Source organism: Diplodia corticola (genome assembly GCF_001883845.1).
Source record: "Diplodia corticola strain CBS 112549 chromosome Unknown scaffold39, whole genome shotgun sequence".
Classification (NCBI taxonomy): Eukaryota; Fungi; Ascomycota; class Dothideomycetes; order Botryosphaeriales; family Botryosphaeriaceae; genus Diplodia; species Diplodia corticola.
In genome coordinates, this window is record NW_017971518.1 from 249,034 (window position 1) to 262,530 (window position 13,497).

At 59.7% G+C, this 13,497-nt stretch overlaps 5 protein-coding genes across 5 annotated transcripts; 3 read left to right on the top strand and 2 right to left on the bottom strand.

The window, feature by feature from the left end:
- Positions 1 to 43: 43 nt before the first annotated feature.
- On the top strand, positions 44 to 3,520 carry BKCO1_3900070 (coiled-coil domain-containing protein; the record flags this gene model as incomplete). Its single annotated transcript, XM_020275382.1, has 1 exon — positions 44 to 3,520. One exon carries the CDS (start codon positions 44 to 46, stop codon positions 3,518 to 3,520), a length of 3,477 nt encoding a protein of 1,158 aa, XP_020128576.1.
- Positions 3,521 to 3,935: 415 nt separating this feature from the next.
- BKCO1_3900071 (haspin protein kinase) lies at positions 3,936 to 6,348 on the top strand (the record flags this gene model as incomplete). Its single annotated transcript, XM_020275383.1, has 2 exons — positions 3,936 to 5,243; positions 5,308 to 6,348. The coding sequence occupies 2 exons, from the start codon at positions 3,936 to 3,938 to the stop codon at positions 6,346 to 6,348; spliced, it is 2,349 nt and encodes a 782-aa protein (XP_020128577.1).
- A 1,049-nt stretch (positions 6,349 to 7,397) lies between these two features.
- Positions 7,398 to 8,454, bottom strand: BKCO1_3900072 (nad dependent epimerase dehydratase family protein; the record flags this gene model as incomplete). Its single annotated transcript, XM_020275384.1, has 3 exons — positions 7,398 to 7,822; positions 7,892 to 8,232; positions 8,438 to 8,454. The coding sequence occupies 3 exons, from the start codon at positions 8,452 to 8,454 to the stop codon at positions 7,398 to 7,400; spliced, it is 783 nt and encodes a 260-aa protein (XP_020128574.1).
- Positions 8,455 to 8,857: 403 nt separating this feature from the next.
- On the top strand, positions 8,858 to 10,698 carry BKCO1_3900073 (histone acetyltransferase subunit; the record flags this gene model as incomplete). Its single annotated transcript, XM_020275385.1, has 2 exons — positions 8,858 to 10,034; positions 10,121 to 10,698. 2 exons carry the CDS (start codon positions 8,858 to 8,860, stop codon positions 10,696 to 10,698), a joined length of 1,755 nt encoding a protein of 584 aa, XP_020128575.1.
- Positions 10,699 to 12,584: 1,886 nt separating this feature from the next.
- On the bottom strand, positions 12,585 to 13,390 carry BKCO1_3900074 (ribonuclease t1; the record flags this gene model as incomplete). The annotated part of the gene is made up of 4 exons (XM_020275386.1): positions 12,585 to 12,661; positions 12,730 to 12,930; positions 13,034 to 13,066; positions 13,270 to 13,390. The coding sequence occupies 4 exons, from the start codon at positions 13,388 to 13,390 to the stop codon at positions 12,585 to 12,587; spliced, it is 432 nt and encodes a 143-aa protein (XP_020128572.1).
- Between the last annotated feature and the right edge of the window lie 107 nt (positions 13,391 to 13,497).

Genomic DNA, 13,497 nt, shown 5'->3' on the forward strand with positions numbered 1-13,497 from the left:
CCAGAGAATATCTTTCCCCTCACAAACACACATACCCTCTCACATGTCGCCCCACAACTCAAGTCTCCATCACTACCCTCCCACCCCAACCGCTGCCGGCACCGCCGACACCAGTGCACGCGCCGACCCACCACGCAGTGAAGCTCCCTCCTCATCCACACCGCCATCTCCCACCACAACCACCAAGCCACCCACCGAACTCTCACATCCGCCACCACCTCACCAAGCAACTACCACGACCACGACCACGGCTACCACCACCACTAACAAAACTCCCGCCACGGCTAACAACACTACCGCAGACGCTGCAGCCGAAAGCAAAGTCGAACCCTCACTCTCACCCCACGACAACGAAGACGAGGTCGTGGACGAGCGCATGGGCAGCACGGCTAGCAAGATGCGGGCAGGCGACACCGACACGGCGGGTCGGGCGATGGCGATGGCGGGGGAGGTTCGGATGCGGAAGAACGATGATGGTGGTGATGGTGATGATAACGACGACGAGCGTGGTGCGGAAGCGAGCGGCGTTCCTGGTGATGCTGCTGGTGGTGCTGGTGGTGCTGGTGGTGCTGGTGGTGGTGCTGTTGGTGGAGCTGGGGTCGAGAGGGAGCCGTTGTTGGCGTCGAGGCCGCCATTCTTGTTAGAGGAGCGGCGGGGAAGGGGAGGAGGCGGGGTGGGTGAGAGCGGGATGGCGGTGGGGGAGGAGAAGGAGCTTGAGAGGAAGGGGTCGACGCCGACGGTGGAGGAAAAGAAGTTGAGGCTGAAGAGGATGCAGGCGATGATTGCGAAGGCGGATCATGGCGGGGAAAAGAGGGAAGAAGAGGCGGTGGGTGCGGCGGATGGCCGTGGGGGTGGTGGAGGAGGAGGGCCCGTTATGGGGAAGAGGGCGACGGTTCCAGGGCAGGGGACGGCGGTCATGGGGAAGAAAATGACGCGGGTGGTGGGAAGTGGAGTTGCGGGCGCTGCGTCGTCGGCGGGATCTGGTGCTCCGGCGCCACGGATTGCGGGAATCGAAGGCTCCAGGGTCGAAGTCCGGGGACCGGCTCCGGCTGAGCGGGTTCAAGTGAGGCAGAATAACGCCGGGTTTGTGGAGTCGAGGAGTGGCCTTGGGTGGAGGAAACCTCTGCGGAAAACGCCTCTGGCATCAGGCTCGACGGATACGATGATCTACCATTCAAAACGTCCAGATTCAGAGTCGAGGGTTGGTGCTGAAGAGTCAAATCAGCCTGCGAGGATGGTAAATGTTGGAAGTGCCGGAGACGTCCAAGTATCTTCCCCTGGAAGGAACGTCGCACCTGGGAAGAGGCATCGGGAATTGTCTCCTCCATGCTCGTCACCATCACCCGCTCCGGTCGAGAAACGGCGAAAAGTGGACCGGGCGGAGGCAAGTGTTCAGCAAGCCAGACTCCCGGCGGGGAGAGGTTTCATCTCGCGCATCCAAAAGCTACTTGTGGAAGCAGAGTCATACGAGAAAGAGCTTGAGAATTCCAGCGTCCGGGTTAAAGAGCTGGAGAAAGCGATCAGAGACCAGCAGACGATAATCGACACTTTTCGCGAGCGAGACGAAGAGGCATCGGACTCTGAAGACATAAACGTTGGAAGAGTAGCCGGACAGTTGGAGCGGAAGAATGTCAAGCTGGAACAGCAGGGCGAGCAGCTCTCCTCGCTATCCAAGGAAAAAGCAGACTTGAAGAAAACTATTACCGAGCTCAAGAAGGAAGTGGCCAGGCTTACGAATAAAGTCAGCCAGGGGGAAGAGCGTGAGGAGGGGCTGAAGCAGAAAATTGAAGGCCACAAAGCCGAGTACAAGAAACTCTCGGTAGACAAGAAGGAAGTCAGCAAGGAGCTCACGGCCAAGAAACACGAAGCGGATGCTTTGGAAAAGAAGCTTCAGGCAGCGGAAAAGAAAATTAAGAAGTGGGGGGACAGAGCATGCGATATTGAGGAAGAGAGAGATAAGTGGAAAGAATGGTATTCCAAGGCCTTCAAGGCAGGGAAGACCGAGGTACTGGAAAAAAACAAAAAGATCAACGAGTTGACCAAGGAAGTTCAAGCCACGGAGAAGCTCAAAGCTCAGCTGAGCTCTACCGAGGAAAGACTCCAGAAGGCGAAAGACAAGAGGTCCTCATGCGAGCTATGCACCAACGAATTGTGGGCTGCAGCGCTGCATTTGATCCTACAGGCGTGCGAAAACCAGAAAGATGGCCAAGAAGTATCCTTGAGTGTCATCCAGCGAACAATCAAAGATGTGGCCAAGAAGTTCCCCGAGATCGAAACCCACCGCAGAGCGGGCAGAATCTTCATCACCAAAGTGCCATATTATTTCGACCAGGAACAAGGGAGCAGACGGGATGTTTCGTCGAAGGCTCCCAGGTCCGCTTCGGGCGAAAAGGCTCTCGCAGGCGGACGTTGCGCCATGTGCAGTAATGACGCCGTGTTGCAGGCTCTCTATTGGGTCATCGAGGCATGCCAGCACCCGGAGAAACCAAGCTTCTGGCTGACGGAGCTCAGGAAGCACATGTATGCTTGGCATTCTGCGTACCCCGACCTCATGCAAAGGTGTCTCGATGGCTGCAGTGCCGTGAGTCCTATCGACATCTCATCGGACTCGTCCGACAACGAGGATGAAGACGAGCAGCAAGTTCCGGATGAAGAAGCCGGGCATGGTCAAGAAAAGACCATGGAAGAAAAGATCCGAGAGAAATTCTACGACCACTACGTTCTCCTTGTCAGGGTGCAGCAGACTGTGCGGGTGTTTGAAGAAGCAGGAATGCCCCTGGCCGAGCTGGGTGGGGCGTATAAGAACCTGAAAGCGGAGCTGGACAAGCGCAAGCGGGACGGCACGGGCACATGCGACATGCAGGACCGGCTGGACCTTGGTCAGAAGTACCTTGAGGAGCAAGTGAGGTACTGGGCCGAGAGGCCGGAGGATCGAAGGGTGGAAAGCGGCGAGACGGTGGATCATACGCCGTTGTCCACGAAACTCCCGGAAAAGATGCTGGCGCTAAAAGAAGAGCTAGAGGACAAGAAGAGGGAACTTGCATCGGCTTTGGCTCGAGCCGCGGATGCCCAAGCCGGCGTTTCCATTTCCCAGTTTGAGAAAGAATTGCAAATGTATGCAGGGCCGCTGCAAGAGCGGTACGGAGCTCCAGAAATTCGACCCGGCGTTCCCATCGAGCGTCTAGATTGGTCGCCACCAAGATACACGGGGGTGAAGCAGGCAAGCACACGTATTCTGCTTACCCCAGGCATGGCCAGTAAAGACGACTGGGGAGTGGGCGAGCGATTTCGAGAGAGATCGCTTGGAAGCGCGTCAATGGAGGGATTAAACAGCCCACAAAGATGCCCGTCGCCGGCTGCTCTATGGACTTCAACTGACGGGGAGATCAAGGATGTCGAATGCGACCGCGACGGAACCAGGGCTCCGATGGCCAGCAGCGGTACTACTGAGGATTCGCTCTTCGATCCGAGCCAGCAGACAGCGGAATCTCTGCTAGGTTTGGTTGGCGGTTGCCGTTGAAGCGACACATGATATGCATCAACTTGCTGGATATTCCATCCAACCACCTGGGCTGCATTTCTTTCTTCTTTCTTTTTGGCGAGCTATGCATCAGGTGAATTGGACAGTAACCAGGGGAAAAGTGCTCTCATCAAAGGCGAAATAGTATTGAATACCAAGAACCTTTCTGATACGTCTGTTCACGTCGCATCCATGACCGGATGTTTTTGCTGCAGATTGCGTGGTTGCTGGGAAGACGGAGTCGGGAGGTGACGTCGGGGGTGAAGGCGGGTCGGGCGGCGTATCGATAATCGCCAGGCCAACTAGGCGTAAACTGTGCGCAAGCTGTGCGGTGCGCAAGCTGCGCGCAACCTCTCTCGTCCTCGCCAGTCTCCCACACCAGACGCACACCACGCTCGCTCACCCCACGCTCACAATGGCCCGCGTAAAGACGACGTACGGCAAGCGGCCAAAGGCCACTACCACCTTCTCCCCTTCGACCGATTTCTGGTCAAGCCCGGACAGAGCTCCCGCCAATTCCAAGCCCGCTCCCGCAGCCGCCATGGACGATATCACAAATACCCTGCACAGCCTGGACATAAGAGAGAAGGAGAAGCTGGAGAAGAAAGAAGCCCGCAGGAAGGAGAAGCGCGACAGGGCGGCCCTGCAGGCCATCGACGCCAATGCCGCCTCCTCTCCACCCGCCAACCGGGAGAAGACCGCCCACGGCCCCGCAAATAAGTCCACCACAACAGTCGTCCCAAAAACACCCCAGCGACTGAAGAAGCTGCTGCCGCCGAAGAAGGCCGACCCCATCGAGCCCCCCACCGTCGAGCAACCCCCTCCCCAAACCGAGCGCAAACATCGCCCGCGCGGGAAGCCCGCCAACATCCCCACCATCCGCCCAGACAGCGACGTCGACACCGCAACCCCGGACGAGACCACCCACCCAGCAGCAGCCCCCGACCAACAGCAGCCCCGATCCCGATCCCGATCCCGCGCCCCCGCCACCCCGCGGCGAAACCCATCCTCCTCCATGCCTGCACCTGCACCCGACCCGCTCACCATCCACGCCAAGCCCCTCCTCCGCCTCTGCGCCGACCGCCAGGGCCGCAGGGCCCCCACCCCCTTCGCCCAGTGGGCCGCCGCGCTCGAGCCCTACTTCGGCGTCGCCAAGATCGCCGAGGCGTCGTACGGCGAGGTGTACCGGCTGTCGCTGCGGCGGCGGCGGCAGAAGGATTTCGGGCTGAGCGCGTCGGACGAGTCGGTGCTGAAGGTCATTGCGCTGAAGCCGCCGGCGCCGAAGAAAAGGCCAGCCAAGAAAAAGGGGAAGAAGACGAAGACGAAGAAGGAGAGGGAGTGGGAGGAGAGGGTCGAGGGGATGAGTAGTGTTGAGAGCGTCGCGGGCGAGATTCGCGTCATGCGCCGCATGGCCCACGTCCCGGGGTTTACGAACTTCAGGGACGTGAGGGTCGTGAAGGGGTGTCCGCCGCGGTCGTTTGCGCGGGCCTGGGCCGAGTGGAACGAGGGGAGGAGCGAGGAGAAGAGGAGCATTTTCCCCGATCCCGCCGAGGAGGGGAGCTATGACGACGAGCAGCTGTGGGCCATCATCGAGATGCAGGATGCGGGGACGGACTTGGAGAACCTGAGCATGCACGACGTCGGCGGCGTGTTTGGCGTGTGGGACATATTTTGGAGCGTGGCGCTGGCGCTGGCCAAGGGAGAGGAGGAGGCGAGGTTCGAGGTGAGCCATCCCCCCATCATCATGTTACTCCCTGAACGAGTTCGTTCCCTAACGGTAAAGACAGCATCGCGACCTCCACATGGGCAACATCTGCATCCGCCCCGCCAACGCCAACCGCCCCATCGCCGCCCCCTCGCCCTCCTCCATCACGAACATCGCCCGCAACCTCAACTTCACCGGCCTCGAATCCACAATCATCGACTACACCCTCTCGCGCGCCCAGATGACGGCGCCGGCCGCCTCCCCCGACCCGGACGAATCCGAAATCGCCTACCTCGACCTCGACGCCGACCCCGCGCTCTTCGAGGGCGACGCCGAGGTCGAGTACCAGTATGAGATGTACCGCTGCATGCGCGCGGCCATGTACCTGGGCGACCCGCGGGCGGACGTGGCCGAGAGGTGGGACGACGCGTGCGAGAGCGGGAGGACGTGGGTGGGCTACCATCCGCAGACGAATCTGGTGTGGTTGCATTTCATCTTGCACGAGATGATGAAGCAGATCGGGGAGGAAGCGGGAGAGGAGGAGAAGAGAGGGGGGATGTGTGGTGGCAAGGCGAGGGGGAAGGCGAAGGCGAAGGGCGGGACGAGGAGGAAGACGAAGACGACGAAGACGACGAAGGCCAAGAAGAAGACAAGCAGTAAGAGGAAAACTGTCATCCCGGACTCCGACAACGACGATGACAACGACCATGACAACGACGATGACGGCGACAATGTTGAAGCTCCCTCCTCTTCTTCATCCTCCTCCTCCTCCGCCGCCGCCGTCATCGCCAAGACACAACAACAGACCCGACAAGAAGAAGCAGAAGAAGAAGCAGACCGCGCAGCCACGGCCCAACTCATCGCCGACAAGCGCCGCAAGCTCCACAAGACCCTCCGCAAGGTCCAGAAGCTCCTCGACGTCGACGGCGGCCGCGGCAGCTGTTGGGCGGCGAAGGGCGGTCAATATGGCGGCTTGCACTCGGTCAAAGACCTCGTCGCGCTGGCGCTCGAGGAGGCCTGGCTGGATGAGGATGATGTCATTGCCGTTCCGACGCTCGACGGGGATGGAGAAGGGGAGGGGGAGGGGAGCTTGTTGGAGTTGGTGAGGGGGATGGCGGTTTGAGCTGGGGAGTGAGGGGTGATGGTGGTTTAATACGGTTGTCTCTCTTTTTTTTTTTTGAGGGTGGGGCGTTGTTCGGTGGTGGGCGGGGGGTGGAAGCATCAATAGGCGTTTTCTTTTTCTTCTGTTGGGTGGGGTGGTTTGGGATGACGGTTGTCTCCCTTCTTCATCCGTAATACGTATTTGTTCAGCGGGACAGCCAACTGCTTCTGTTCTTCGAAAACAGAGAGCTTCACCATCACGAATACCTACATCACGTGTATCATATGGAGACATGACTTCGACTGACGCGGGCGCTTGGGCAGACGAATCAACCGATGTCGTTTCCGCCATGCCCTGCTAAAGGACGCTACATATGTTCCTTCTACAACATTGGCAGTTGAAGCAGACGCCCAGAACTACGTGGCTCATGCCAGTTTCACCTGCACAACAGAAGGGCGTCCGGGTGTACTACAACTCCACTGCGTCATTATACAGACTCCGCATCGTTGGACGCTGCATTGTTGCGAGCCGAGAAGTCGCTGCTACTGACAGCGTTTAGCAGCAGATAAGGGCGCAAGAGGCAAACGTCTCCGCGCGCAGTATGACACGCGTGCAATGTAAGTCCTTGTTAATACCAGATTGGCATGTATTTTTTTTTCGTGACGGGGTATCAGACGGGTTTGTTTGATTGGTTGGTGCATTTCGCCTGCCACGATAACGCTTTCGACCGAACAGTGTTGAGGTTGTGGTGGATACAATTTGCCAGCTGTGGTACCCGCTGTGGAACCATTGACATGGGAACAGGCTGGATCGGATGCACGACTTCTTTTCCGATGCACGATGATGATTCGATTCTGTTTCATTCATGGGGATATGTCCGTATCTATCCCGATAAGCAGGGAGTTGAGTGGTGTGACAGCTCGTGCTCCGATCACGGCCCAGCTGTACCAAAAGGAACCGAGTGGAGTGTCCCATCTTTTCCCCCGGGCCAGCAATACCTACTCTACAATAGCCATACCAGTCATACAGCATGATACAGACACACGCAGGGTTGACGGATGGTGATGGCGTTACAGCATATTCCGCCTCCAATGCTTCGTCGCCAGCGTCTCAATCTCAGGCACTTCAACGGGTCCACTCGCCTCACCGCCTTCGATAGCTTCGACAATCGCCTCGCCGACAAGATCGGCCTTGAGAGGCTTCGTGCCACCCGCGCCCATCAACCACGTCAGGCGGCCGCCGACGGTGCTGTTGACGAGCGCGGCGGCGCCCGTGGCGGCGGCGAGCGGGACGGTGAAGGCGCGAGAGGAGTCCCACATGAAGGGCGCGCGGATGAACACGCTGCGCATGAGCGGGAACTGCGAGGCGATGGTCGACTCGGCCTCGCGCTTCGTGGTGATGTAGCGTTTGGGCAGGACGGGCGCGCCGGCGGCGGCAGAGATGTATACAAAGGCCGGGACGCGGTGGGTGGACGACTCTTTGGCGAGGAGGATGGCTGTAGACGAACGAGTCAGTCAATTGATGGGAGCGACGACGGTGGGGGTCAGAGGGCGATGATTCTTACCGGAATCCCGATTCATCAGCTCGTACGTGAGCTGGCCGTCCTTCTCCTGCGGGCGCAGCTCCTCGCCGGGCTTGCGGTCGAGCGGGTTCTGGCTGCCCTGCTTGGTGGCGGAGAAGGCGCGCGACAGGCCACTGAAGGGCGACTCCTTGCCCTGCAGCACGCCCTTGTAGTCGGCCTCGAGCAGGATGCCCATGCTGTGCACGACGGCGTCGGCGCCTTCCAGCTCCTGGGCGTACTCGTCCGGGTTGAGCACGTTGGCGCGGCGCCATTGCACGCCCGAGGCCCACGAGGGGCGCTCAGCCGAGGCGCTGACGGTCGACCATGTGGGCTCGCCGGAGCGGCTGTTTGCAGCAAGAGTGTAACGTGTCAGCTTCTGATGGTGTGGGCTGCCGCGGTCGGGAGATTGTTGCGGGTTGACGGGAGGCGGTCAGGAGGCGGGCGGCGGCGCTTGACGGCGGCGGCACGTCATGCCTAAGCGGGGAGAGGGGCGGCAGGGAGTCGAGGGGTCAGGGAGTCGAGGGGGGGTCGTCTCTGGGCGACGGCGACGCGGCGATGGGGGGCATTGGGATGGCGAGGACGGATGGAGGGGAGCGACGGAGGCAGCGGGGCGGCAGGGGTGCGGGCTGGGTGTTTGGGCGTGTTTGGGAGGGAGTTGGACGTGCCTGATGGAGGTCACGGCCCAGCCGCGGTGGACGGCGGCCTTGCAGATGCGTGAACCTGTGGGAGCGGGCCGTCAGTCGTGGCTCTGAGTCTCGGCGGTGGAGCAGCTCTGGCATGGCTGGGTGCGCGTGGTTTAAAGCAAGCACGTACCAAGGAAGCCATTGCCTCCGCACACCACTATCTTCCTCGCAGTCGACGACGCCATTGTGTTGTTGTTGTTCCGCGGTGGCCTGAGAGCTTCCCGCGCCTTTTCTAGAGAGCTCCCAGATGGCAGCGCCGCATCCTGACCTCATTGGAGCGCCAAGCATGCCGTCGGAAACACCACAGCCCTCGCTGCACCACCACCAAGACCCCCCGCCCCCGCTGCCCGCCCAGCAGCACGCGTCCGCCGCGTCGCACCCGCCGAGCAAGCCCGCCGTCGCCTCGCCGGCCGCGTCCGCTGAGCCTGCGCAACAGCGCTCTAGTGCAGGCAATGGCGTAGCCGACAGCCCGCCAAAGCCGCCCTCCACAGACATCGCCGCCGCGAGCAGTCCCCAGCCTCGCAAACACAATCCGCCCCCCGCCCAGGACCCTGCCAGACGCCCCGACGCCCACGGTACGCCCCAGGCTGCCTCGCCCCCGCTGCGCCAGAACACGCCCTCGTCCCTGTCGGCCCAACACGCCGAAAAATTAGACTCGGCCGCCCACAGGCACAAGCGCAGCAGCTCGTCCGCCCGCCCAACGCCCTCGCGCACCCCAACCGGCCAGAGCAGCATTCCCATCGAGCTCATCCCCGCCGAGCTGCGCGGCGACTTTGCCCCCGGCGTGTGGGAGCCTGCCAACCAGAAGCGCCGCACCCACAGTCGCAACGTCTCGCTCGCCGAGCCCAAGTCGTCCGACGAGGAGGACAACGCCCGCAATCGCCGCAAGACGTCGCAGCCGCTCTCCCAGACCAGCGCCACCGCCGGCCGCAAGCGCAGCGCTCCCGAGACCACCACCTTGCCCCACCGCGCCAGCAGCGGTGGCGTCGCCGACGACAGCACCAACATCGCCGCTTCTTCTTCTGCGCGCAAGAAGACCACCGCCCAACACATTAACCACTCGCACAGCCACAGCACCAGCGCCGCCGCCCACCATCTCCATCGTCCGCCCGCCGCCCGCCACCAACACGCCCAGTCGCTGCCTCACATCGACACCTCCGCTCCTGCCAGCAGCCGCCACCGCCGCACCGCCACGCTCAATTCGACCCCCACCACGCCCTACTCAGCCATGGTCGGCCTGTCGGACAAGAAGCGCGTCAAGGGCGTGAAGATAACCCGCGCCTTCCGCATTGGCTCCGAGGCCTGGAAGTTGGACGAGAAGAACCGGCCGCCCGGCATCCCCGAAGACCACACCACGGGATGGCGCGTGTACGTCGAGAACGTGGATGGCGGTCCGGACATGAGCACCTGGCTGAACAAGGTGCAATTCAGCTTGCACGAGACGTATCCGAACAACAAGAGGAGTATGTGTAGCCCTCATTCGCGAAAGGGAAAAAAAAAACTTTTCGAAGAGCTAAGCTGACGACGATCGATTGTTCCCCTCCCACAGTGATCGCCAACCCGCCCTTTGAGGTGCGCGAAACCGGCTGGGGCGGCTTCACCGTCGAGATCCGGCTCTACTTCCAGCCCTTCGTCGGCGAGAAGCACGCCGTCCGCTCGCACTACCTCTACCTCGAGCCGTACGGCCCGCCCGAGACGGCCGAGCGCCAGCGCGCCGCCAACCTCGTCAAGGCCGAGATCCTCGACTTCGTCGAGTTCAACGAGCCCACCGAGGTGCTCTACGCCGCGCTCACGGACGAGGACCGCCAGTGGCCGCCCGAGGGCGCGGGCGCGGGCACGGGCAGGGGCAAGGGCAAGGGCGCCGCCGCCGCCGCCGCCGCCCAGGCCGCCGCCCAGCGCAGGGCCGCCGGCCAGGAGGACCGCAGCGTCGAGCTGCCCGACCGCGGCACCGAGCGCAACCCGTACAGCAAGCAGATGGAGGAGACGTTCATCCGCCTGTTCAAGCAGGCCGAGGTCGACGTGGACAAGCAGCTCGAGGAGCTGACGAAGCGCAAGGAAAAGGTCGAGGCGAGGAGGAGGGACTTGATCGCGAGCGGGGATTTGGATGTGGGGAAGAAGAAGAAATGAGGGATGTGTGTGTGTGTGTGTGTGTGCGTGTGCGTGTGTGTGGGTTGGTAGGTTGGCAAAAAAAAAATCGGACACGAGGAAGATGGGGACGTGGATGGGTTTAGTTTAATACCCTATACCGCCGGTTTTATGGCTTGAACGTTGGGGTTCTGAGGGCATCACGGCGGGCTTTTTCTTTTTCTTTTCATTTGGTGGGGCTGATACAAGGTATCTGGATTCGGCGTTTTACCTGGGGAAGGGGGGAAAGAGTATGTACTATTACCACTGGAGGGGCTGGAGGACCTGCAGGACATGCAGAGATGCCTCCTTCTATGGGGCTGACTACTACTAGAATGCGCAAATTAGAAGCATTTCCAACCTTGCCGCCGGTTGTTGGGCGTCACTTGCAGTTGCCGACGACGAATTGCTCGACTGCGATCATGGAGTCGTGCATACTGGCCTTGTGTTGTGGCTTCACCATACCCATACCGGGGAAGCAAGCAAGCAAGCAAGCAAGCAAGCAAGCAAGCAAGCAAGCACGAAAACAAACAGACAGACAGACACAGTCGATTGTGAAACATCTTCAATTGTTTGATCATGTAAAAATGGATAAAGGAAAAAAAGTATAAGCTATCTAAAGCTCGATCGGCCCTCAGATATCTATTTGGATTGTTCTCATTGGCAACTCGCCCATCGGTGTTCTAAGCCGGGGGATGTACCGGTTGCCACACATGATCTTGTTTTGTCTTTCTCAAATTTAATCTCTTGTATGAAATCATCACCGGGCGTCCCCTCGAGCTGGATGGATGGACGAATGGATGAAGAAAAAGGGAAGGAAAGAAAGAAGCTGTTAGGTTGGGGCTTCTTATGATAAGAAAAAAAAAGGGCAAACGAGTGCGGACCACGAGTCGAGCTCTCGAATGGAAGAAAAAGATGGAGAAGGCGCAGATGCTGAAAAGTGTCTTGAGGGGAGAGGAAGAAGAGGAGATACTTACGGATACAGTTTGTATCAGGACGAGAAGAGGTACATAGGGAACAAGACGAAGGCGAGACAAAAGGATCGGACCAAGGCGAATCCAGGGAAGAAGCGAAGATAAAGAGCGTGGTATCCAGAAGTTGAGTTGTCATGGAAGCTGGATGTTGGATTTCGCCAAGAGCGGTATCAAGGCCGATCTAAACAGTGAGTGGATGCAACAGCCAACGGAGTGGCCAAGAAGCACGGGATGAGGGCGGGCACGGTGAGGTTTGTGGTCTCGACGCTAGTCAGTGCAGCAATCGTTGCGAAGTGAAGGGAAGTAAGGTGAGGTGAGGTGGACACTCACACGACCGTGAAAGGCGCCAAGTAGCCGGGCGCAGTGGAAGAGCCAGGAATGCGTCCAACTTTGCTGAAATGGTTAATCAACCCAAAGGGTTGGTGAACCTGTCCCGTCAGGCAGAGCCGAGAGATCGATTGTGCTGTATGGAAACTGTATGGTGCAGTCAGTGCGAACGAGTGAGATGATTGTGCGCATGCATGTGTGACGACGAGGCAAATGCGGTTGGTGGGTGGGGGAGAAGGTTGCATTTGATCCAAGCTCGAGCGCAAAGAAGGAGCTTGAATGAAGAGGAAAGGTCGGGGAGGTGGACTGAAGGTTGGTTTATGTAAGGCCCGACTGCGAGGGACTGCGTGGGGTCTTATACGGGGTCGCCTGAGTGGCCGTTGCCGTGAGGACGACCAAGAAAGGAAGGGGCGCAGTGGGCCAGTGGGCAATAGGAAGGAGCGAGGGGTCCACTTGGGCAAAACATTCACACTCACACTCACACTCACGACCACTGGCCGCTCACCCAAGACGGAGCCGAAAGAACTGAAACCTCAAACCCATGACATATCATTACACGCTAACAGACTATCTACGCCATCATCTCCATCACAGCTCAATCTCGCCCACCAGACTCTTCCCCTCCGTCGGCAACATGCCCTTCCCTCTCGGATTCATCGAGTCATCTACAGCAAGAAGAAGCGTCAGCACCGGCCTCGCCATCAGCGCATTCACCCGAAATCGAGCCACATACCCTTGCACGCCGCAAACACGTTCTTCTCCTCGCCGCTCTGCGTGACGCAGGCGCAGTAGACAGCGGAGCTGAAGTCGTCGGCGATGCTCCCGATGACGAGCCGCTCCGCGCCGGGCGAAAGACCGTCGTACGTCCTGCCCTTTTGCAGGATGGGAAACTCGAGATACGGCGCCTCGGCGTGAGCGAAGTCGAAGTGCTTGTCTGGATGCGCCGCGCGGGCAGGATCAGCGTCACCGCGCTCTTATACGTCGATGATGAAGGAGAGAGAAGGGGGCCGGGGATTTCCCACTCATGGGTCACGCACGGTCGTTGTAGACGTGGGGGTATTTGCTGTCGCCTGCGCCGTTCGAGATTATGGTTAGCGCTGAGAGGAAACTGTACGTCTTGCAGATGCGCGTCTGGAGTCGGGGTTGGTCGGCCTCGGAGGATTCGACCTCTGATGTCCGACTCTGCTCGCCCTGCAATATGGGGCAGGTGAGGCGGACATCCAGATGTCTCGAATCGTACAAGAGGATTTGCACCTAGGTAGACCTCACATACCTATCGTCCTACCCTTCTTGGCAAGCTCGAGTGCCAGCGTAGCGGCATTCTCAATGTCGGCCTTGGAGTAGTCAACGCCGTCGCAGTTGCAAACGGAGGGCTCGTAGTAGATGGTCGGCATAGTTCAACGCAGGAATAGAGAGAGAAAATGATGCAGCTAGCTTCAGGGTGGGGAGTGGGATGAAGTGATGTGTATATAAGCTTGATCGCCCCACGACGGGCGACGAT